General features: G+C 35.4%; 1 protein-coding gene across 10 annotated transcripts in view; it reads right to left on the bottom strand.

Annotated features, from left to right (window-relative positions):
* The window catches only part of PLEKHA5 (pleckstrin homology domain containing A5), a 173,778-nt gene that overhangs the window by 14,945 nt on the left and 132,945 nt on the right, over positions 1-25,888 (bottom strand). For 2 of the 10 annotated variants that reach the window (XM_087765098.1, XM_087765099.1), the window contains 13 exons: positions 25,273-25,741; positions 23,627-23,710; positions 20,783-20,902; positions 20,037-20,090; positions 13,384-13,464; positions 7,385-7,447; positions 6,138-6,218; positions 5,854-6,003; positions 4,337-4,438; positions 3,124-3,235; positions 2,823-2,869; positions 1,725-1,913; positions 1,048-1,165 (listed from right to left, as the gene is read on the bottom strand). In XM_087765098.1, the coding sequence (XP_087621224.1) occupies positions 1,048-1,165; positions 1,725-1,913; positions 2,823-2,869; positions 3,124-3,235; positions 4,337-4,438; positions 5,854-6,003; positions 6,138-6,218; positions 7,385-7,447; positions 13,384-13,464; positions 20,037-20,090; positions 20,783-20,902; positions 23,627-23,710; positions 25,273-25,741 (1,670 nt within the window). The remainder of the gene's footprint in view (positions 1-1,047; positions 1,166-1,724; positions 1,914-2,822; positions 2,870-3,123; positions 3,236-4,336; positions 4,439-5,853; positions 6,004-6,137; positions 6,219-7,384; positions 7,448-13,383; positions 13,465-20,036; positions 20,091-20,782; positions 20,903-23,626; positions 23,711-25,272; positions 25,742-25,888) is intronic. The other 8 variants (XM_087765105.1, XM_087765106.1, XM_087765102.1 and 5 more) reach the window with 5 other exon arrangements.

Below are 25,888 nucleotides of genomic sequence, written 5' to 3'. Positions count from 1 at the left end.
CGTTATACCTCAGCAAATACCACAGTGAATATGAACTGACTAATTGTCTGGTAAGTGCAAGCTTCATTATATCATATATCATAGGGCCATTCACATTGTTTATGCCCAAACTGTATGCTAGCCTTAGTTTTAAAAAAGCTCCATTACTGTTCTGATGAAAATAATATCCTTATATGATCATAGTTCTTGGTCAAATTCTGGTACTGTTGCACCAGCCTGCTATGTACATGCTTAGTCAAACTACCATAACAGGAGGCAGTGATCTTGCTGGCACTGGAAACATCACCTGTTACAGTAAAAAAAAATGGATAAGTTTAGTTACTTTTTCTAAAAGCTCTTAACATGGGTTTTGGGAGGTGCTTAAACTGTTTTTCCTGAAGTCACCTTTAACAAACTATTCTGTGTGTTTTAACAAACAGAATTGAGAAGCACTTCTTGGTAAAAGACTCTACCAAGCAATTAGTAGCTTTTATGGAAGCTAGATGAAGAGAAGAATCTAAAGCATTTAGCAATTGCAAAGACCTTTATTGTCTGTACACTCCAAGGTCATCATCATTATTTCTATTATATTGGAGGACAGAAGGCAATTCAACAATTACAAGATTAAAAAAAGAAAAAGACATTGTTTCCCTGCCTTACGAGAGCCTGAAAATTCTGTGGTGCTGCCTTTTTGGACGTTCCAGTGACATAACATCAGGAGCTTGATTCAAAAACTGAATAATTGTTCAAGGGCAAGAACATAAAACGGGTAATTGTTCAAGGGAATGGTGTGTGGGGAATGTGAGTGATGTGATTAGACATGGTGTCAATAAGGATTTCAGGGTTGTTGGTGAGTGTAATGTTTGATTTTTCTGTGGTGTAATTGACTGAAATCTTTCCCGTCATATAATTAAATAATTATTTTATCGTGGAAGCTGTTTCATCATATTAAGAAATGGATGGGCTACAAAAATTCGAAGGATGACATAGCTTCTATAACACAGTTAAAGCTTTGTATTCCTTGTGAAAAAGGCTGAAAGGTTGTAAACACCATGCCTGGGGACAAACCTTTAGTAGTAGATTCTGATTCTGAAATTTGTTCTGTTTTTTCTTCGCCATTAGACTCATCCACTTCTGCTACTGTAGTTAACTCCGGTTCACTCTTATAAAGCCTATAGTCAGGACCCTGAGGAATGACAAGTTATGAGGTAAATAAACAGGCATTTTTCTACAAGCATTTATGTCTTAAGACTCAAAAGAGTTATGTTGTGATGACTCTGCTCTTACTTTAAGACAATGTTTCATTGTTCAAGTGCTATCGCAGCAGTATTTTTCTGTAGTTAATTTGAGTAACAACATTTGCAGACTTTCAGAAATTACAGAAAAAATTGCCATAAAAATGCAGAGGTTTTGTTTTTTTTTTCTTTTAAATGATCTTCAGGAAAAAAGTTGTATAAGGCTTCAGCAAAAATTGATTCTGAGCCTAGAGTTTTTTAAGAACTTGTGAGTAGAAGAATTTAATTTTCTGAAATTTACTCAGATGCAGGCATTTAAGTCTTAAGACATTTATATGCACAGAATATATGACAGGAAAATGTGCAGAGCAAAAGATGGAGCTATAAATAAAACTAAATAGCCCAAAGTAAAAACGTAACACAAAAGTAGCCAGATGACAAAATAAAAATTGTGACTGTGCAAGGGAAGGGGGATGTTTCAAGAACAATGTGGCAGTTTAAGCCACTTACACAGTAAGATCCATTTCTCTGATATCCTTGAACTTGGTGAATCTTCTTTTCTTCTGGCAGATGTACTGGGCCCCTGCTATAACAGAGCAAGGAGCTGCTATCACTGGGCAGAGGGGGGATTATGGGAGGATGCTCTGTAAAGTCATAGGACCGAGGGAGTGGAGGACGAGGTGGGACTACTTCCTCTTCCTAAAGATTGTAGAATAGTCACCTTATTTAGATGTGCACACCTGTTACAATTATTTATAACTTAAAAAGAAAAATAGATTACCATAGCTACACCAGCTATAGATTTTGGAATTAAAGGGACAATGTCACACTAAAAAAAAAAAAAAAAGGCCAAGACAGCTTTATTTTCGTTGGGTTTCTTTGGGTTATTTTTTGTTCTTTTGTTTGTTTTTTGTTTTATTACTACCACCTAGACTGAGATTCTTCAATAGTTTCATTATTCCGCTTACCATGATTTTCAATTCTAACACCTGCACTTTGTTGTGGACATGTATGAACTCTCTGAATCATCCTTTTAAAAATTAAATTCAATATCTTTTTAAAGAATTGTATATAAATCGGACTTTTAGAGAGTTCTGTAAGCCAGATGTACATTGCATAAACTTTAGACACCCATGACAATGTCCCTTTAAAACTGCAACTTCTAGCCAGATTTTCAGAGGAACTGAACATTTGGGAGCTCCCACAGTTTCAGCTGTCCTTGTGGGTGCTCTGGCCATCTGAGAACCAGGCTCAATGTGTGAATAGACATATAAAGCAATGTATTTCTTCCCATGAAAACTGTGGTGGGTAGAAAACAAATCCATAAATCAGGGTTTATAATTTCTAGGGTAAGAGCCTAGGGAGAGGAAAAGGTGAGAAATGGAAAAGAGAAATATACCAGTGAGAATATAAAGACACAGAACAAATGAAAGTGTTAGAATTACTAGTGGAGACATCAGTCTTTAAAACTAATTCATAATGCAGTATTTTCACAGAAACATACTGAATACATGCTTCAGACATCCTTAATTATAATAATGCTAATTTTTATCATATGTATATTAGAAATTCAGTGATGCTAAAATGGTTAATATACTAAAACCATACCTCATTTTTATATTTAATAGCTGAAAATGTCCTTGATCCCATGATGCCTGTTTGGGGTGAGGGGGAAAGGCATAGAAAGAAAGAGAAAAATTGTTTTCAATAAATAGCTTTTAAAATATGAACTATAACTTGTTGCTATCAAATACACAAAGCATCAACTTAAAATAGATGATTGCTTTCTTCTTTTCTTAGCAATTGTACTTTTTCTTTTTCAAACATACAAAAGCAACTATGGAGCTTATCCTTTAAAAATGCATATGATCCAATCTCACTTCCTACAAGATAAAACCAATCAGTTTACCTGCCTCTGAAGAGCTTCTTTGCTGTTTATGTTTACTTAAACCCTCCATGACATCTTGAATTCTCCACAGTTCCTTCTGAATCTGAGCACGCTGTATCCCTGCTGACTCAGTCTGCCAGTAAATAAACAGCATATATAGGTGATAAATTAGAAAACATTGCGAGCGGAAAAAACTAGAAAACCTTTTTCTTTCTTGAGACTACACTGCATATCCTTTCCTAATGAAGGAGAATCAAATGCAGTAATGACAGACACTCTCCTTTCCCATAAAAATGCAACATTCAAATATTGTCAGAAACAAAAAGTATAAGATTAAGTAATTTCATAATGTGTCAGTTAATTTGATAATGATTTGCTAGTTCAAACTCCACTTAAGAACAGAATTGTATCTATTGTCTCCAAAGAAGATCCAAACAAACTTTGCACAGGAGACCTACATACAACGAAAGAAAAGGAATCATCAGTTCCAACTCTAAAATAGGTGGAGATGGACACGGTGTTTGCATACCAGCATATAAACTGTGGGCCTATTTGCATTCATGGCCACGCATGCTTTGGACTGCATAACACAAATTTCTCAGCTCTTGGACTTCCTTGTAATCTCCCTTTCATAGCTGCATAGAAAATCAATCCCTGGAGCAAATAGCCTTTAATGCCTCCCAGCATGGACCACACCCATCTGCCTATTCCAGATAATGTATGCACATCTGTGTGTGTGTGTGTGTGTCTCACAGAAAGATCGTCGAAATTCAGAACTTATACTAACTGTCCAATCTTCCACAGCACAGCAAGCTAATAAGAAACACGTCAGAACTCTTCATATATAAGACCTGAAGCAATGCTTAGAATATTTTTTATTATAGTTTATTTTGATAGAATGATTTAATTACATTGTAAAATATTCAGTTAAATGGAAGGATTTGTGTGAAGATTTACTATGACTGTCATAGCAATCAAGATCTGAGAAAACTACCCCGTTTTGGACACCGTCACTGCAACAGAAAAAGGAAGCTTCCAGACACGTGAAAACCTGTGCTGTAGCTTCAAAAAAATAGGAAAAGCTGAAGACCTCCTCAGAACTTACAAACTTTTAATTTGTTTTTATACTTTGTGAGCTAATGCACCATGTCCCCCTTTTTTCATTTGTGTAGTTTTTAAACAAAATCATAGAAAATGAAAGTGACTTAAATGTCCTGTTAGACGTATGCCACACCTGAATTTCTCCAAGCCGATCGAGTTGCTCCTGCATATGGTTCCTTGTTACAGTTACATCATACTCCAATTTATCATATTCTCTCCAAGCTCTTTCCAGTTCCTAAATATATAACAAAAGTAAAGAATTACAGCTGCACATTCAAGTTTAAAAAAAAAAAGTATATTTATTTTTCTTTATTCAGTGGCATGAAACTTCAGGAAGTAATGCATAAATCAATATCAGCAATAAATAAATATGTATTTTAGAGAATGCAATGTATAAACAGATTTTTGATTTTCTAATGATATTGAATGGAATTAAAACAAAACAGCATTTTGTCTTTTCACAAACAAAAAAGACAGGCAAGGGCAAAATCTTCAGAAGATGTCTTTATAGTCAGCAGGCACGTGGGTCTTCAGCTGTCCTTCCACCGAGGCAGAAACCCCACAAAAATGGATGCAGATTTGTCTCTTTTATCACATAGAATACATACGTGTGAGTGTACAGCCTGTGTGTGCATATGCAACGTATTACGCAAGACAAATATAAGTCATCCAACCCTGCCTGTAAGGTTACCAGTGAATGCCCCAGGCCTGCTAATACACCATTATTTTACGTATGTGAAACTACGAACAGCAGAAGGGAGAAGGTGCAAAAAGAAAGCCTCCTTTGAGGTCAGCTCTACCATCTCACTTTTTAAGCCTACATCAAGCAATTTACTCAATTTAGCATAAATTAAAAAGTTAATGAGGGAAACTATATCTTGAGGATTTCCTTCCCCTGATTCTCTTTTGCTTGTCCAACCAATTCCTTTTACAACAGTCTAATCTTCAGACTAAAACCAGTATTTCAGGGCCTACTTCCTGTCAATTTCACCACAGTAAACCACTGGAACTTGACACTGAAATACCTTTTTGGATACATATGTAAGTACACAAAAATGATTCTTTACTTTGTCATTTCAGTGTAGAAACCATCATGAAGTGGAAAAGGACAGTAAACAGCAATTCCCTTCCTTTTTTTTTTTTTTTAAGGTTTTTGAAAGTGCATAACTTGAAACATCTTTAAATATAATGGCCCACTATTAAAGAGAGACCATGACAGTATAGTCTTTTCTTCTTTTCATCCTGCAGCTGCTTTTGCTTAAAATAAGTCACCTATCTGATCAAATATCTGATAAAGTTTGTGCTTGCTACTGTTTTGCCATCACATATCATAAAATAGCTTATTTGCATTATTTTCTTCCTCTGTAATAAATTTTTCAAACTATAAAGATGAAAATTACCACACCAATTAAAGTCAGTATGCACTCATTCCTGGCCAAAAAAAGTAAAAGTAAAGGAAGACTACTCGATGAATATAGTGAAAAGATCACTTTCCAGCTGCCTTTGACAAAAATACAAGCAAGTAAAAGACAACTGAGTTTTGTTAGAACGTAATGAAAAATAACCAAAGACAACCCAATTAACAACATGAACATGAAGATAATTGTTTAACAATTCATTGAGTTTTACTGGCAAGAATGTATTACTTACTGCAGTAGCTCGCGATACTTCTCGACAAGTGCTAAGTAGTCCGTTCTGCAAGTCATCTCTCTGTAAGACTACATTTTGTATGGCTGCGGGATTATCTGCATTCATTTCTATCTCCTGACTTGCTGATAGCAAAGCTTGCTCAAGCGTGTACTATTATAATAAAAAGAATTATTTTTAATGTTCTGCATCATTGGGCTGATTTTCATTTTATTTCAGTTACCAATGTTCTGATAATAAGCATGTAAAATAACATCCACTTTAAGTAATAAATACAATTGTCCTACTTTCTCCTTGTGTAGCTGTTGAAGCTTCTCTTCCAGTGCTTGTACAGCTTTATCTTGTTCACATAAACGGCTAAGCTTAGCCTAGTATATAACAGAAAATGATCGTAATTAGGATTTCATTTTTTAACATCTTCAGCAATCAAAATATAACTTGATCAAATCATTACAAGAATCTATATAAAATTTGATTACCACGAAATATTCTGAAAATTCTAAATTCTAAAACTCTGAAGGCATCAGTGTTGTATTTTCAAATTAACCTTAAGAAACCCTCTTAAGATACTATGAAATAAGTGTTATTATAACTTCAAACAGCATGGCTCAAAACATGTAATTTATGATTCTACAACTAAATCTTTACAACTTAATAATAGGTATTAAATACCATTTTAATTTACATATTCCTTAGTATTATAAAGACTACTGCATACATTCACAGTCTTTCCCATGGCTTATTTCAGGTTTTTAATAGTTAGTTACTAATACTATCTGTGTTCTGCTTTGTTTTACCTCCGATCAAGGGTTGGCTATGACTAAAACTGTTCCAGTCCAGCTCCACTTTGAGCAAATAACTGTTCAGTGCACTATAACCAATTTGAACCAGTTTACTTTTCTATTTGGACAACTTTTTTTGGTTCATTTTGCGCTGTTCTGACTTTTTAACTCTAAGATAACTCTGGAAGTCTGCTTTCTTTTTTACTCTTAAAAGAACATCCCCTAAATCAGTATCTCTACTCTTAGTTGCATTGTGCAAGAATGACTAGACATGCATATGTTTGCCTATACAGTATGACTACATGTGTGTATTTTTTGCCACCAATTTTAAAACTGACTTTAAACATCAAGCCCCTTTTCTTTAGTAACTAGCAACCCAATACTTTGAATGGTAACTACCCATGCCAAATTTCAGTTTTGGAACATGGGTCACATTTCCTGAGAAATTACACCTCTCATGCTTATAACTGAACTACAGCTACAGAGCTTTTCCCTTCTAAAGCAGTTAATTCCTTTCTAGAAGCAATTCACCTTTGAACAGATTTTGAAATTTCAGCCTAAAATATAATACTTCCTGCACGTTAGAAGCTTATTACAAAAAGAATCTTATGCCCTTCAATTTCACAAAGCAATTTCTCTTGGCAATCACCTGTATGAACTGCATTTCAAACCCAAAAGTCAAGGGGGAAATTACTATCAAAATAGAGACAAATACCAACATTTCCAAGGAAGAAGAAATACAAATGACTTACATCAATATCCAGCTCTTCAGTTCTATATTTGTATAGTGTACCCCTACATTCTTCTTGTGTTAACTATAAGGAAGAATAATATTGCCATAAAACAACTTAATTGGACTATGAAAATGAAACTACTGTTCAGCTTAAGAGTTTTAATACAGAAATCAGCTTTTGCTTGAAAGTCAAACATACCACATTGAACAATATCTTTTCAGCCAATATATATTAATGAAGATAAGTAAATGGAATGTCAAGCAGACTGTCAGTAGAAAGTTGCATTAACTTAACAGGCTAAGTTTCTAATCCAAACTGGATTTTTAAAGATGTACAACTAACTCAATCAAAACATGGATTATGTAGGAAGATGAAACTGCCAGAGTACACCTAGACACAGTTATGCATCATTATGCACGCTTTCTTATGTGCATTCTAAATAAAGGGGCTCATTCTACTTGGAATTAACCATTCTAGGCCCACTAAAGTCAAGTGTATTCACAAGGAGGATATTCTGATGTGAATCTGAAATCAGAACAGAATGACCTAAGTATACAAAATATGCGTAAAATATCTCATTACAGACATATGCCCAGTAAGTGTTGCCAAACACCTTTCTGCCTACTTTTTCATATGGATTCCCTCCCCTCCAACAGAGTATTACCAGAAATGCCATAAATGGAGGCCCTTCTATTTTATCTCTGGGCCTAGGCAAACTTGTCTCCTCATGCTGGTCAGCATGTAAGGCATCCTCAAATTACTTTCATACAGCTCCTCACATTAAGTTCTTAACTCTTTCAGTCTCTGAACTGACCAGTAACAAGATCTAAAAATATTTCACGTGAAAAAAAGGTAGTTCCCCATTTTAGAATGGACTGTCACATACAGTAACTACTTTCATGTCCTATACAGCAAGTATTGGCATAACACTATCAACCTTCATATTCTATTTAATTAAAAATGTGTGCATTGAGTCCCAACATAGATGCTTTCCTTTCATGTATCTGTCATAATTAGGTCATCGTGACTTAATAGTGCAAGAAAGACTATAAAAACACAAGTCCATGTTAAAGGACACTTATAAATAAAAGGACTAGGGAAGGGTTAATCAGACAAGCATTCCAAACATACAATAAATCTTCAACACACTTAAGTGTTTCATTTCAAGACATTATGTCCACATACCTCATGCAAATGCACCTGGTGACAATTTAAAAGTATGTATAGTGTATTAAAACCACACAGTAACTTTCTTTGAAATGGACATTTTATGAAAATGAGCATTGGAATATGAAAAAAGCCACAGCACTTTTGCACCCCATGAATGTCACAAAAATTAAGATATCTTTTTAAACTCCTACTATTGTAGTGTTTTTTAACTGTTTATTTTATCACAATGAGAGAAAAATGAGGAATGGAAATATTTAAAAAAAAACTCATAAACATGGCCAAATGTCTTTAACTTACAGAGAAAACCTAGTTATATTTCACAACAGAAACATTTTACAAAAGAAAGATTATCCCGTATTAGATAAATACATCTTCCCAAGACACTGCTCAGCATTTTATATGGCTTGCCTGGAAAAATGTAATGCTATATTTTCAAGCCAGTATTTTTTACACTTTTTCTTATTTTTTAAAAAAAGAGAGACATTTTTTTTTTTGGCATTTCAACCTTAATTACAACTGAGGTTAAAATAGCTTGCCAATTCAGCATCCTTACCCCTGTCTACCTCCTAAAAGGAATCTATTTTAAGTATTCAGAGAAAAAACCCACATTTTCAAAGAATCCTCTACTCGTGCTAATTCTTCGTATTAAAATCCTATCACACTTTTAAAATTGCTGCCAACTTCTTGCTTTTGTCAGCCTTACTGGTTTCCTACAATAGGCGCTGCTGGAGAGGCCACTTCATTTCAACAGTTCCACGCAACATTTTACGTAGACTTAACACAAAAACTCTAAAAATAGTATGAAACACTTAATCCATCTCTGACAAAACAGCACCTCCTCTTTCCACAGCTTATCTATAACTCAGCTTGAGGCAAAAAGTGCAGAATACTAGTGCATCCTACTGGAATTGTAAGAGGAATTGCAGCAGACAAAATGCAATTACACATTATGAGCAAGGTTAACAACCTCATAACCCTGGAAAATGCATTATAAGAGCTCCAATGATCAAGTTATCAAAATGTATTTTATGTCACGTTCAACAAACGCCTCTCTTACCAAATCATTCCTAGAAATACTTTACCAGGACAGTAATTTCAGAGAAAGAGTGCCACCTACTGAACCACTGACATGACTTGCTGCTGACTTCTACACTTTTCCTCGACATTTGCCTACTTAAATACAAAAAAGTCTACTCTTCTTAACATGGTGAAATACACTGCACAGCTCCCAAACATTAAGGAGCAGCACCCTGAATACCTACAAACAGAACTTACCATTTTTGAAAGGCAAACTGCACACGCAGAGTTTGGCCAAACGTATCTTACATGTGAAAAGGTAAAGTGAACTTAATTGAACTTCCATCTTATGTTAGAAATAATTTGTCATCTACTTTACAGTCCCACTGTACAGTCCCCATCTCTGTCAAACACCAGTACCAGATGAATCGCAGAATTGGATAAATCCACCGCAATGGACACAATATAAGATGTCCTTAGAGGGAAATTTCTTCCCAAATAAATACAGATTAGGCAAATCTCTCTTGAGACATGAGGGGTTAAACCTATTTAAGCAGTCAATATTAAAAACATTTAAGTGACTGTATTATTTCATTACCTTATAAGCTATTTTCAGATTCTGCTAACCATTTTGATTCAATAAATATATGGGAGGAAATTTCACATCCTGAGAGTACACAAAGCATCTCTGCAAGATACTGCACTTAGGAAATAAAAACAGGACAATCTAGGACATTTTGTGGGGAGCATGAGGTTAAAGTCAGACTTCCAGGTGGCTTTTTTTTTTTTTTTCTTTTTCCCCTCCTTTTTCTTTTTTAAAGTACTTCCTACTATCAGGAAGCAGGGCAAATGCACATTTACCACACAGTAAGCAAGATTCTCCTCTAATTTTGCATAATGTGATAGATAACGTATCAAATACAAATCGAAATTACAAGATTTTTAGCTCAAATACAGTCATCTCGTGTTCATAAGAAAACCTGAAAAATATTTCTACCTACAAATCTCAAAATCTAACATGCATAACAGTTTAAATGTATACAGCTGCTATAATAATATTAATAATATTAATAGTAATAATAAATGCCACAAACAAGATCTCCCTATCCTTATAGGAGCAAAAAGTCAAGGACTATTTTCATACATTTTTAATGTATTAAGAGCAATTATCCAAGCAAAGACCTGGATGTTAGCTTGTTGCACTCAGATTTTCATTTTTCCCACTTCAGGGAACTCACAGACATAAGAGGAACTGAGGATAATTCTACTTTTTAAAATCAGCATATACTGCTTTAGAAAACAACATTAACACTCCTCACCTAGTATTAGAAAGAACCAAAAAACCCCAAGGTAGAAATGGGTCCAGGCTGTAAAAAGCCTCTGTTTTTCTTGTCTGTACATATGGAATCATTGCCTTGGCTTACACGTGTAAATTTACAGTGCAGTCTGCAGAGCACACTGATGTAAGTCAAAGTGATTTAAAAAACTGTGAAGATGTAACAAGTCACAAACAAAAATGTCTTATTACTAACACATTTGAAATAGTATATATTTTAGCTATTTTACTAAAGAACCATTAATCATTACAAACAAACAGGAAGCAAGACACCTTAATTTTTAATTAAATACAAGCTTTTCTTTCTTTCCTTTGCTTAACTCTAAATGAGCTCAGTCACAAAACTGAACTGAATAAACTGAAGCAAAGAAAGATCCTTTTCTCTACCTGCAGGAATGGTTACCGTCATCAGAAACTAGTTTATCATCTTGACAACAAAACAGGTTTCAGTCGCTTACACAGAGGCTTCTCCCAATTGTTTACATTTCTTTAAAACTGCGGTGGGAAATATGACTGGTAAAACCAATTTATTTTATTTGAATAAAAAATTAGATATTGTTTAAACTTTAAATAAGTTGCCAGAATTTTAAACAGGTTAGTTTTGCATTACAAAAATTTAGAAGACTATTTAGGTAGTGAAATTTTGAGTGTATTTTAATCCTTTCTTGGAAGTTAGTTAATGCAATATTCCTACAGGAAACTTCACCCGTGAAAGCAGAAGGTCTTGCTATCCTCCAGTTTATGCAATTCATGGGTTGTTCTGCACAAGCCTGCCAGCATGTCGCAAACACTCTGACCTGAAGAGACCACACCTCTAGTGACAAAAGGTTATTCAATCTTTGTGACCTGTTAGATTCACTGTTTCTTTGACAAGAATGTCAAAAAAGGTGCTTATTCAGTGTCAAATACAAAGCAGTAGGCATGTCTACAAGGTGAAGGCAGTGCTGCGTAGTGATACCTTAGCTGACAGGAGAGCTTCATCAAGACAGCACTTTGAAATTTAGCGGTATCCCTAAAGAAGTGGGCCGACTAGCCCAGGCACAGCTTTACCTCAAATGTGGCTATATTAATATTAGAAGCTGAGCTAGTTTACCCTGACACATCCAAAGCATGTCTGTTCATTATATGCATGTTGACTTAGTTGTCTCACATACCCTGCTACAGAAAATTGATTTGCTTTACAAAAATCATAACAGCTAGGCTTCTTTAAAAAAAAAAAAAAAAAAGCCACAACAAAAACCAATTTCATTTAGGCCTTGAGGGCACCTTACTTCTCCCATTCCTCTCCCAAATAGTTCATTCAGGTTCCGTGCTCCTATTTTGCACATAGTAGGACAAATTGGATGATCCTGAAATCCAAGTCAATCACAACCCAACTTCCTTTGGAAAGCTGAGATTTTTCTTGCAACTTTTCTAGATCACAAGCAAATCTATAATGTGGAGTTAACTTCAAAAAAAATGAAACATGAAATTAAGATGCAGAATTTTTTGGAAACATGGCAAAGTATTAATCACTAATAAATTACTTTTTTACATGGCAGAATATCTCCTTTTCTTCAAACTATGCAACCTTTATATGCCATTTTGGTTCACACAGGGATAAATGCAAGTGTAAGGGACCTGGTCAGATATTCCCTTCTGACTGGCAGCCAGAATTGCACACCTCAGCTGCTGCAAAATATCATAGTCATTTAAGTAAGAACAACATCTTTGTTGCAGTTAAGACTAGAAACTTCTTAAACATTCTCTGATGTGACAGGAGCTATTCAGCTAAGCCCCAGTATCCCGAAGACACTGCAGTGCCAACAGATACGTATTGGCCATGCTCATAAGTTAATGCAGGTCTCAACTCACAGACAATATTTCCATTCACATTTCTGATTCTTCTTCCATTTTACCATTTACTACCATCACTAGATACTCTGTAAGTGTGCACGGTTAAGTCTGCTGTGACTTTATGAACAGACACTGCCTTTTGGATTTACAGTCCCCAGATCAAAATAATTTTGATCCTTCCTTTCTTCAGTGGCTAAAGGCTTGGTGGGTGCAAACAAAAGCTTGTAAATCCACTTCCTAGAACAAAACAAAATTGCCAGAAATGACCAGGTAAACACCACTCACATGCTTTTGTAGTGGTCAAAAGAAAGAAGCACCTTTGAACACTAATTGCAGAGAATCATGCTAAGACAAATGTTGGAAGCTTATTGGAAGTTTCATGAATTTACTGGACACCTGCATAAAACATCAACTAATTAAATTGTCTAGACAGAAAGAGTTATTCAAAAGGGTACATTTAATACTTAACAACAAAAACGCAGCAAAAGCCATGCTAACGATATCGCAGCATTTTATAAAGCATGGATGACTTGTGGTTTTCCAAAGCAAATAAGAGAAACACCAATGTTATGAATAAATCCGAGGAACAACCAAAACTGTCACTAAGGAAAATTTTCGCAGATGATAAAGCAATTTCATTCACTATCCAAGACCTTACTTGCTGGTACAGTTGCGGTCTTAGCGCCGAGTTCTCAATCATAGTGTGAACCATGGTGATTAAAGGTTCATTCTCTTTCATCTATTTCAAATCAGGAGGAGCATACAGCAAACATCAGTTTACAGCATGGCTAGATTTGAAAGACGACACTGTAAAATATAGCCTCTACTTTAATTTTTTCTAATAATGCAGTAGATTACATTTTACCCCATGCTTTTTATATATTCCATCATTCAGTAATATCAACATCTGAAAAGTTCATTAATATCAAACAAATGTAGCAAAACCACATAAATGCTCAAAACCAATGTAATATTTATTGACCAACACTCTCCCTTTTTAAAAATAAAAATGCTTAAAATAAGCCCGGCTTTTCATGATATTGAAATGAAAAGTATTATCGGATTATGCAATAGGAACACTCAAACCTTTATCAGAAAACCTTTTAAATTATAGATTTAATAATTCAATGTACATTAAAAAGATATAAGCATTCCCAGCCTCTGAATATTAAGTGAGGTTTAGACTTATTTTCATGTATCACAAAATGCTTTTATATACTGCACTGATTTATATACTTCAGAACTTTGAATCCTTACTCATTGTATTTATCCACCCCCATATACAGGTGTGAAACTATTTTGGAACTGGTCAGACATTTTCTAGAATGATTAGTATTTATTGATGTGTGTGCAAATATCAAAACCAGATACTTTGATTATTACAGTAAAAATTGCATACGTTTAGGATTTCAGAAAAGTATGCAGTACAGACAACAGTATGGGATTTTTGGTTTTAAAAAGGAGACTTTGGTAACAGTAAGGGAAAAATTATGAAAACAGATAGCCTTCCTTTCCAAAACAAACTGAAAAGTCACTTAATGCACAATCCCCCTCCTATTTTTGTTGGAAACTTTAGGACCTCTTCAGCAATACCTGTTTCAAGTATGGTTAGAGAGGAAGGAAGTGTGTGTATGAATACTTGTGATCTTTCACTCTGTCTTTATGTATATAGATGCACTCACCATGAACTTGCACGGCAAGGTTTTATTTCACAGATTGAAGTGTAACAGAAAGCCTGAGTTTCTGATGCCTTTTGGAATTTCTTGCCCCGATTACTTCGGAAAAAACCTAACGTACATTTGGAGCAGTATTTTTTCTTTCTCCTTATGGGAAACACGTTTTTCTCATTATAGATAGAGGACCTTTTTGTTGTTGTTGTTGTTTTTTTTATACATAGTAAAGTCTGATCAGCTGATAAGTTAATCACCCAATAAAGAGTACCTTATCTTAAGAAGGCAAGCTTATGATGCTCTGTTCAAGGCAGGAAAAAACCCAAACAAGAAATCCTTCCCATTTGCTCCACCATCTACAGTACACATAAACAGAAAACTAGAACTGACTCAAGAAGTTGTTCTCCTTTTACATTCAAATTTTGTCCAGAGAGTGGGTGCACCAGGTGATACCAAAAGATTTCTCAATAGTAAGATCAAAAATAAGGTCCAAAGCCAAGCAATCAAACTACAGCCAACTGAAATATCTGTAAAGAAAAAATTGCTCTGAGGCTGAAATATTTTATTAGGAGTATAGTGGTTTGGATGCATTTTTATTAGGAGGATTTCAAAAGCTTCAGGCTCTTGTCTAATTCTTTTTTACAATATTTCAAATTTTTCCTTTCTGAACGATAACAGACAATGCCAGAATTAATTTCTGTGGAATTGTTCAAAGATTATTTTCATCCAGATTAGAAAAGAAGCAAAGTGGATTTGCTCAAAAGAGGTTCTGAAGTAATGCTTTGTCCTCCAGCCAGCTCCAACGTTGATTTATAGGACTTCTTCCACTATTTCTACTACCATTTGTGCTTATCTAACACTGTTTGCAGAGGCCAGTTATTTCCAGAAAAGCTCCAGTTCCTTAAGCCCTTATGGAACAAAGATCAAAACCCAGATAATTGGTAAAGTAATGCCAAGCCTTTGTAGCTGTCAAATATAGCAAGCTTTTTTCCTCTTTAGGAAATAACGTTTCAAAAAAATACTGACTTTTAACTATTGAGAAGTTAAGTTCTTGAGGGAGTATGTATCCATCACAAACCTGGTAACTAAAGCTAGCGCACACACAAGGCAATGCATACTGAAGAACTGGCAAAGTAAACCAGAGTCATGCAGGACACAATGGCAAGTCCCATGCTCTGAAAGGTGAAGAGGTACCTATTCGGTGCTCTTAAAGCATTATCACAAGGCTACTCCCAAACTGAAGTTGCATACTATTCACATTGAATAAATAGCTCAGGGAAAAATATCTGCTTGTTCATAACAGAAATAAACATTGATTTTCTCTCACTTCGGGAAAAAAAAAAAAAAATTTTGTACAGTAAAGGACACCTTTTATATCCTATGTCTAATACTAATAGTATTATACAGTTTCTCCAATTAAAGACGACACAAAAATCAGAATTAAGATTTTCAGAAGCAAATTGAAGTGTGAACTGCCAGATGCCACACAGGAACACAGCAGTAAAACCAAGCAAAATCCAGCAGCTTTGGCTTTATCACTTTCTGCTTCTAGTAAATAACTCTTTCTTCCCAGAAGTGATGCTTCATCTTTGCTTTTATCTTTACTGATGTAATATATAAAAGCATTTTCCGGTTGGAAACAATGAAAAACACACCTCCTTGACATATGATCTATATGAACAGCTACATTATTCATGAGCTAGGACCTGAGTGGGTATTTTGTGTTTTAAACTGTAAGGCCAAGCTATTGATAATTTTTCTCTTCCTTCCTTTCCCTAAATTCTCTTCCGTGTTTGATAACGCCCTACGCAGATGACATTTCAGTATGAGCTGTTCTGGTGGCAGTGATCAGCTGGAATAGTCGCTCCCTACCAGGACAGCTGACCTCACTGATATGATAAGACCATATGTTATGGGTGACAAAAGACTGAGCTCAGATTGGCAGTTTTATCTATTTCCTCTCAAGCTCCCTGAAGGTAAAAGCAGTGGCAATAGGACTTGACCAGGCTTTTCTCCCACCTTTCCTCTGCTCTTTAATCTTCTGTCCAAAAACAGAGGGGAAAAAGCACTTTTCCTTCCTGCATTCTTTTTACAGCAATTCTGCCTCCAGCACAGTCTTTTTTTTCCACCCTACAGAGCCCCGGTCCTTGAGCCTCCCTTCTTCCTCTAGGGAGGGAAAAGGAAAAAAAGCAGCAGCAGAAAGAACAACAGTGATAGATGGGTGAGCTCACTCTACCTTTTCCAGATAACCTGACAAACACAAGTAAGAGTAGTATCCTATATGTTGCTAACATAGGACACAGAATTTTAGGCTGAAACACAAGATATCAGATATAATACAGGATATGTCAGCTGTATCCAAACCCCCTTGTACTATTCCAGCCTCCCTTAATATACCTTTTCCCAGAACCACCATCAGCATCTCAGAAAGAGGGTGGTGAAGAGAAGAAAACAGAAGGAAAACACCAAGACAGTATGGAGTTGGCTGTGGGACCTTCACTCTATTTGACAACTTCTTGTTCAAGTTCTGTTTATTTTTATGCACCCTTTGAAAACTGAAAGAAACTAAAAACGAAAGTACCAGCAGAAGTATATGAACAACTTAACACCTAAATTATTCACATAAATAGCCATTTCAAAAAACAGGGGGGAAAAAAAAAGACTAAATGAAATTTAGTAGAGCTTCTAACAAACCAACCTGGGATATGCTGAGATCAATATGACAACACGCATGGAGAATTTTACTACATAGATAGCTTGAGCTCAGTAGAAAAAGGATTTTCAGCGAAAGAAAAGTTTTATTATCAACATAAAATTAAGCTGCATACTGAAAGACTGGTTTGCTGGAATTCTCCATTGTAACAGAAAGATTCAAGTGGGACCTCCTGCCATGGCTTTATTTACAAAGGAGAAAAAAAAAGCATGTCTAGCTTTTATCTGAAAAAAACTATGTTCCAACTTTTCATTACTGTTATTGTAATTACTGGGTACAAATACATTAAGAAGACTGCTGGCTTGGATTTAGTAATACACAATAAGTCATCCTTTAAAATTTGATAAGGCAGAAGACTGAAATTATATGTGCCTTCATAACATGTCCCACATTGGCAAACAAATCATCATTGCCTAGGGTTGCTAGCTACGTCCAAAGAACTACTTCTTAAAAGGCAAATGAGTCTATCTCTCCTGCCTCTCTATGAACCTTGAGCCAGCAGAGTGGTTCACAACCTCACTTTAAAAAAAAAAAAGGATGATTGACAATCATTCTTTTGGCCATAAGATATCAAAGAAGTCATATGGCTGGATAATACGCGTCAGTCTCTTCAATCTTTTTTTCCTCTATCTCTGAACTCCAACAACAACAACAAAAATTCTGAAAGCATAATACAAAAACATCAAAAAGCGTAACATAAGAATTTCTAAGCATCTCAAAAGGAAACAGCGGTACAAAAAAGAAGCATGACTTAAAAAAGGCTATGCGATATTCTTGACTCTCGATAAGAAAGTCACCTAACCATTAGACAACAACTTAATGCAACACCATAAAAGTTACCCTCCCTACATATGAACTTTAGTCTGCCTGAAAATTCACCTGTGCAACCTCGGTACAAACTTACTAATTGTTGTTATGTACAGTACTGAATTCTTTGTGGCCGAAAAGGTGAGAGTTGAAGATAACAGGACTGGAGTTCCACTACATGCTCAAGGCAAAGCAGGTTTTGACACTATTTTCAGAGATTAAATATGTGTGGAAATACCTAATTTAAGTACACTGAACATTTATAATTCAAAGAGGGCAAGTGATTATGCAAGCTGGTTACAGATGCGGATAAAGAGGAGGAAAGGCCTCAATTAGACTGAAAGAAATTTTGACATTCCAACATAAAGGAAAACTGATAATGGACAAAGTAGCGTAAAGATATAAGTGAAGATACCACTCCTAGAAGCAGTGGTACTCAAAGGAAAAAGACTCTCAGGGGGATTTATTTCATACAGGTAAGTGGCAGTATTATATTAAAACAAGGGAAAAAAAGAAAAACTGATCAGAAACTGGGACAAGCATTCCAACTGCTCCTCCATGATTTTGTGATTAAGGTAATACATTTTAGACTTGATAATGATTTCTTACTGTAAGAAGTGCAGTGATTTCTTGCATCTCTGGTAGGGGTAATTATGGCATATTTATAAGATTTAGACACTTCCCTAAACTAATGTTTATCACATCACATTACATTTTTAAATTTTAGCTGATGCAAGTAAAAAGAAAATCCTTTTTACCACTTTGCATGTTAAACATAGGCAATTCTCTCTGTTTAATCTTGTCTATTATACTGACAAGCTTGGCTAATCAAGCAACAGCATGGTACATAGTTTTACACTTCACATGGACAGTTGCCCTTTCTTGGCAATGAACTACATTGTTGATGACAGAATTATTCCCTTATTCCAAAACATTATAAACTGGAAATATTTGAGTTGGATGAAATATTTTGGCCTAATTTGGCAAGCAGTTTTTCCCTACTGTTTTGGACCTCCTGCAGCCCCTTAAGACAAGACAGAGATGTTTAGGAATGCATTGCCATCTAACTGAATTGGTCACAATTAACACCTTGTTTCCAAGAGATAATAGGAAAATAAAGTCACTGGGTGAACCAAGCCCAGGTGTGGGCACGCGACATCCAAACCACGCACGCATATGTGTGTGTGTGCACGCGCGCGTGGTTTTTAGTAACTCATTAAAATCCTATCACAGGAACATGTAGGACAAAAGTTCTAAGAACAGTTGGTTTTAAGTGTAAGGCTGAAAAATTTAATTAGAAGAAAGAATAGTAGAAAAAGCTCTAGCGGTTTTTATATTTTTAACTAACAGACACCTAGTTGCTTATATTTATTCTAGGCACTTATGACTGTCCTTTATAAGTGCTAGCAAAAATTTCCCATTTAAAAAACTTCTCACTCACAACTTGTACAGAAGTCCCATTTGATCATGCAACAAAGCCATAAAAAGAGGTATGTGATATCACAATTCTTCACTTGGCAATCAATTATGTTAGTGAAGACAGAAATTGTACCCTCACTCCATAAGTTATCAGAAGTTGTAAAGAAGTATAATCTTATTCTTATATAAATCTTTAAGAAATAACTGAGTAAAAGGAGAAAAAGTAATGAGCCATGCTATGATTTGTTTAAAACATTTTTTCATGTTTGACGTCCCTTTCATTTCATGTCCTGTAGAAACATCTAACTCTTCTTAATTTGGAAAACTAAAATTATGAGAAGTACTAGTTTTCTATAAATTGCATGTGTGTCATATGAGCTTGGAAATATATTATGACTTTGGTTAAAGATGATAAAATGCTACAGTTAGTGTTATTATAAGAAGGAAATGAAGAACGGAAAAATTAATTGGCGACTGGCTGCTGTATTCTGACGAATTTTAAACTGAGGGGTTTTTTTCCATTACACGTCAAATTTGTAATCGATTAAGATAGATAGTCTGTGCTACTTAAAAAGGATACATATTGGATACCCAACTTCATAAAAAACACTGAAAATCTTTCTCCCCAAATATTTCCAGCTTGATAAGAGCAGGCAAAAAGCATTAAGAAATGTAAACACACAAAAAAATTGCAAATCCCACCTGATGATCCAAATATATGGCATTCCTTTGAAGGTGATGTGAAAGAATCTCATTCTAGCAGGCAGCAGTCAGGGGGGAAAAAGGAAAGGGACAGAAGGTGCAGAATGCATGAAAAGAGCTTTGAAAGATGTAAACTAGACAGTGATCTTTCTGTTTTACGTAGAAATATAATGCTGTTTTTATCTGCTTTTTTTTTGGTGAACTGTTAACAAGTTTTGATCCCGAAACAAAAGCGATGGAAGTTTGCCATGAATCAGACTACGAACTACTACATTACATTTTGGTTTTACATATAAAATACAGTAAGCTTATGTAAATGTCTACTACACAGACAACTATAAACCCTTTGATAAATCTGTTTTAAACATCTCCTAATTTTTGTACACAGATTACAAATAGGATTGTATCAGATATGAGGCAGTATGAACAATAAATTAATCTCGTGATCAATCACTACTAATTTTGATTATAACAACAATAAGTTAAAAACCTTTAACTTTAAACTTAACTACAATATATTTTAAAACATTCCTATGTAATTTTGACCCAGCTAATATCAAAAAGCTATAAGTAAAGCCTCAAAGGGTTAATAGCAGAACATCACATACACAAAGAACCAATGTTACTCTATTCTACTCCCATAGTAGTCAGACGATTTTGTACTAATGGTACAATGCAAACTTTGATTAATGAATGACTACAAGTTAGTGAGAATGGTACATGACACACATTGCTTTATAGCTGACCTTTGGGCTGCTGGCCTCAAGTTTTAGTTGCATGAGCTGTGCTAGTGTGTGTTCCCGGATACTACTCAGTTCAGCTTGCTGCCGTCTCAGCTTTATTAGCAGCAGCGTGAGCTCCTCTGGCTGAAGGAGTGCAGTGTAAGAAGCCAAAGAGTAGAAAAAAGGTTAATTGGTATCCTAAACAACACTTAATTAAAATAAGGGTTCTTAGTATCTCTCTTACAAAAGCTTTCTATAGTGATACAACAAAAGATACACCATTTTTCCCCAAATTGACCACTTTCAAATATATAACGAAGGGTTAACTTTTAACTACTCAATACGATTGATACTGCAAATGCTGTAAAAGTGGAACATTCTGTATAAAGGACAAAAATAAGTGAGGATTTTGCAGGAGAAAGTCTGTGCAGCCCTCAAATTTTTTCTGACATGCATATCAAATTGCTGATATTGACTTAAGGGAAGGGGGAGATAATTCTAGCCCTTAGGATATCATTACCTGTACATGGACAGCCATTTGAGCTTGGTGAAAGAATCAAGAAGGCCCTCAAGAAAATTTAGTTTCTAAAATAATTCTTCAAATGTATGTATCAAATTAAGAGTAAAAATAATAAAGAACCCACGATAACTGAACTACGTCAGAAACAATCACCTTTCACAAAATAAAACTGAACAAGCATGACAAAAATAATTTTCCATCCCATGTTCCTCAGGTCTGAGGCTACCAGTTAATTTATTGCTTTACTTTTATGACTAAGATGTACAATACAGCCTTAGGAAAGGATGAAGAATAGTATTTAAACCCCAAGATTATATATATAATGGAAATAAAAGTCTCACTCAAATGGGTATTTGTCAGGTAATTCCACATAGATCAGTTTAGGTCAGTTTGGGGAACTCTACCTGAACCGTTCCTGGGAACCACTTCTATTAGCAATACTTCAAAGAAAACAAAACACTTAACATCACAAGTTATTTTTGTAATGTTCCTGTTTGCTTATGTTTCTTACACTTCTCCAGAAGTCAATCTTATAAGAGGTTAAATATTCACCCAGCATTTTGATTTTCTCACAAGTTCTGTGAGTTAAAAAATAAAACCAAACCCAAACACAAAAAACCCTAAACCCCTGCATGCTCTCTCCCACAGTCACAGAATTTCCCCAAAGCAAAGAAGTACAGAAAAAAGCTCCAGAGAACCACATATTAAATTACCGAAAAATGAATACCAGGTTCTTAGAATAAAGAAGAAAAAGCCCTGAGAACAAGCGTGGTACTGCCACCGTTGTGAGCTCGTACCGAAGTAGCCCACAAGAGGGAGCAAGGGATTTCCACATAGCTTCAGTTGTCAAAACCATTTGCTTTGAGGGAAAACCAACACCAAAGCCAAATTGTCTAGTGGCCAATCTTCCTCTTATAGTACTCTTTAAATACCTGGGTTTAAAACACTTGATTTCATAGACTAAGCATAAGAATCTAGACTGCTATACAAGACATTTCCAAGTTCTCTCCAAAAATCAGTGATAATGCTTTCAGTCTGAAAATTAACATAATTTCGAAGTACAAGAAAAGTTATTTTTGGAAATAAGAGAAATGAAAGTAGGATCTTCAAACAAAAGGAACAGTAAATCATTTTTTCAAGATCAAAATTCTTCTTGGTATGTTCTGCAAAAAGCCCAATTTTAGAGCATTAGGAATAAACTATTTAATGGTACTTAAATCCAATGTTTGCAAGCAAACTTTTTTCCATAGAGAAGCTCATCAAACAGTAATTCCTACTTCTCTCTAGATATTCATAATGTTGCAAACATTTTTGACTGTAAGTGCTGTGCTTTTGATACAGCTCTCAGGACTCTTGCAACAACCACGACAGAATTTTGTTTAAAGAGCTACCTACAGGTTTCTTCCTCTGGCCCCTGAAACACTTGTGCTGGGGGCGGGACTTCTGGTTTCTACAGGGAGAAGCTTGAACCTCCTTGCCCCCAGCCTGGCTCATCGGCCTGGCTCCAGCAGCAGAGCCCAGGAGAGCTGATGGGGCCACGAACCAAAAGAAAAGTCTGCAGAAGACAAGGCGCAGAGATAAGGCGCCAGCTGCCAAAGGCCAACCCGTAAGTTGCTGAAGGTGCCAGGGATTCATGCTGGGAAGTGCAAGAAACAGGGGTTGAGGCAGTGGAAGGATTGACTGGGGAGCTGTTGCCCACAGTATGATTCAAAATCTGTATTCTCAAGTGATAACTGTCTTAAACAGTAATTTCAGATGGACAGAGAAAGATTACAGAAAGGAGACAAAAACTGGTAAATATATGCAGTAAATTTAGGAAAATTTCTTAGCTTTTGGCTAAGAGTCATGTTTCAATTAGGAAGGTGGACAGTATTCACCAGTATTACTTTGATGAGATACCTTCAATAAGAGTTTCAAGTCTATCACAGAAAAATGGGAGATGCCAGAAAGGACATCACTTTAACAAATGCTGTTTCAGTATCCTTAAGATTTCCAGAAAAAGTAAACTTTACTTCTAGGATTTTCTAAACACTTACTAGAGAAATAAGTGTTCTGTGATGTACTCTACCCTCTCCCAGGAATTTCTATAATGTATCAAAGATGATTTTAAAAAAAAAAAAGTCTGTATTTCTCAAAGAAAATCTGGAGTCAGTGGCTATGCAATATTCTCAGAATTCAATGTAACCAGAGAGTACTACTTTGTTTGCTCTAAAAATCCCTGATAATTAAAATAAAGGCTACATTTAATGCAAGCTTTGAATAGAATAAGACTTCAGAGTGTTACCTCTTCATACTTAAAGAATTATTCATAAGAAAAAACTCATGGACCAAATAAAAATCCAACTCACTGTTTTGCCTTGGAGGCTCTGAGGAGTAACAGGCTGTAAACTCAGACCTGCTGGCATTGACCTCCTGTCGGGCACAAAGACATGCTGTACAAAAACAAAATAGCACAGTATGATCCATAGTTATCTAAAGACTCAACAACTATTAAATGCTAAAAAAAAAAAGTCAAGCCAACTTCACACTCACGACAAATTTGCTATGATTTGTGCCAGCTTTGGCCAGTCATACTCCCTGCTGATCTACTATCTAGGGCACTTGAGTAGGCTACATCTAACTTCTCGAAATAACCCAGCTTTCATCATTCATTTAATTAACAGTCCTCCCTCACAGCTGTTGCCCTAATCATAGCCCATGTAAACAACAACAATCTTAGTTTTTCACCCATCACTGAAAGCTGTTTAAAAACCTAAGATCTCTATATAGAGTTTAAATCTTAAATTTACCCTACTGATTTCAGTCTTCTAATTACCCATCTCTTAAAAACAGGTTTGTGTTTCTAAGTTAATGGAAAAAGCTAATTATGTAACTAAAAAACCACGAAGCAAATAGCATGAAAAACTGAAGGTAAATGAGAATCTTGTATAAAAGATGCTAAATATGAAATGAAATACTAGTATAAAGTGTCCCACAAGGAAAAAAATATGAGAAAGCAACCCATGGCTGAAAGGACAAGTAAGCACATGCTCTATAGCACTGACCCTAGTGGTATTTCTCAGATTTGTGAGAAGCACTGATTACTAAATTTCCAGTGCAGCTGAGACATAAAGGATGTCAAAACAAAATTACTCCTTTGTTGATGGAGACCTAAAAACTTCCAAAACCAAGACTTGGTAATCAACTGTAAGTTGTTCAAACCGCTTTAAGATGTAAGTAAAGATTTTTTTCCTGCATCAAGAAACATAAAGACACCCGAAATAAAGATTTGGAAAAAGTGCTCAGGAGCATTTTATACAAAGTCTAGTTTTAAATCTAACCGAAAGAGTAATTTTTATGTAATTATCACCAATTTATTAAAAAGCATGCATAACAAGCATGATGGATATAGCAGAGCCACATATGGCACCCACATTTACAGTTCTTCCTGTCTCCCTCTCACCGATGAAGACCAGCGAAATTACACTAGTCAAGCACTAAGGTTGTGTGCAAATAGGCTCTGATCTTTAGTGATCTCCCTAACAACTCAAAGGCACCAAAAGAAACAACTACACTCAGCTTTCTGCTGGAACCCAAGGCAGCCAAACTTGCAGCTGAAGATTAGAAAACAGCACGTGGAAAGAAATCTGGGATTTTCAGTCCTCTTGGAGTTCCAACTAAAAAAGCTGGAAAGGAGAAAGTTTTCTGTACATAAACCAAACTATTCTGAATAATTTGCCTATTCACTCTTTTTCCTTTAGAGAAACATAATATCATGGACAGTAATATGAGGACAACATGTTTTCACCTAGTGTATTAGAAAAATATCTTTTTACAACTTTTAGATTGTTAAATGCTTTTTAAAATCAAACTTTTCTTCATGAAAAGTGATGTAACTTAATCTTCATTATACTAAAACATACTACAGTGCAAAGTGAGTTTTACAGTAACTGTATATTTTCTACTAAAAATCCTTTTAAATAAGACTTTTAACTATTAAAATAAGCATTTTAACCTTAGTATGATGCGTCCTGTGTCTGCGATCAATAGTTACATCTCCCCTTTGCACTGGTGAAGACACTTCTGATCTGTAGGTCCGCTGTGGGGAATATCCTTGGAAACCAGCGATTGAACCATGAGAAGGTGAGGTGGGAATTGAATGCATCGTCTGATCAGAAATATTAATCATAGTTTTTGGGCTACTTAAAGTACTGTGTCTAGTAAGAGTTGTTTGCTTATTGTAAAACTGACGTTGCTGCCATTCATAGAGCTGCCACATTGTGTCATCACGCATTGACCTCCGTTTTTCTTCAGCTGTTACTGGTCCTATGGCTCTGTCATAAGCTGATGGTGTTACGCTACATAGGCTCTCCGGCCGTGCTTTGCTGTTTCTTGGCAGTGTTCTGTAGCCTTCTGGGTACCGGGGTAAAACTTGAGGTCGATGGCTTGGCATGTTTCTTGGTAATGTCTGATATGAGATTATGCTGAAAAACAAATTTTCTTTTTATTAGTGGACAGCCTTAATATTACAGCAATATAAAGTTTTTCAATATTGGTTAGGTTTATCTTTTTTTTCACGACTACAAGTGTAATTTTAAAAACATGCAAGAAAATCAAGACAACAATTAAAG

Source organism: Nipponia nippon, unplaced genomic scaffold (genome assembly GCF_047370975.1).
Source record: "Nipponia nippon isolate SJK-2023a ecotype South Korea unplaced genomic scaffold, ASM4737097v1 scaffold_3, whole genome shotgun sequence".
In the NCBI taxonomy this organism is placed as follows: Eukaryota; Metazoa; Chordata; class Aves; order Pelecaniformes; family Threskiornithidae; genus Nipponia; species Nipponia nippon.
The sequence above is the reverse complement of the archived record's forward strand: the minus strand, read 5'-3'. Positions and strand labels throughout refer to the sequence as shown.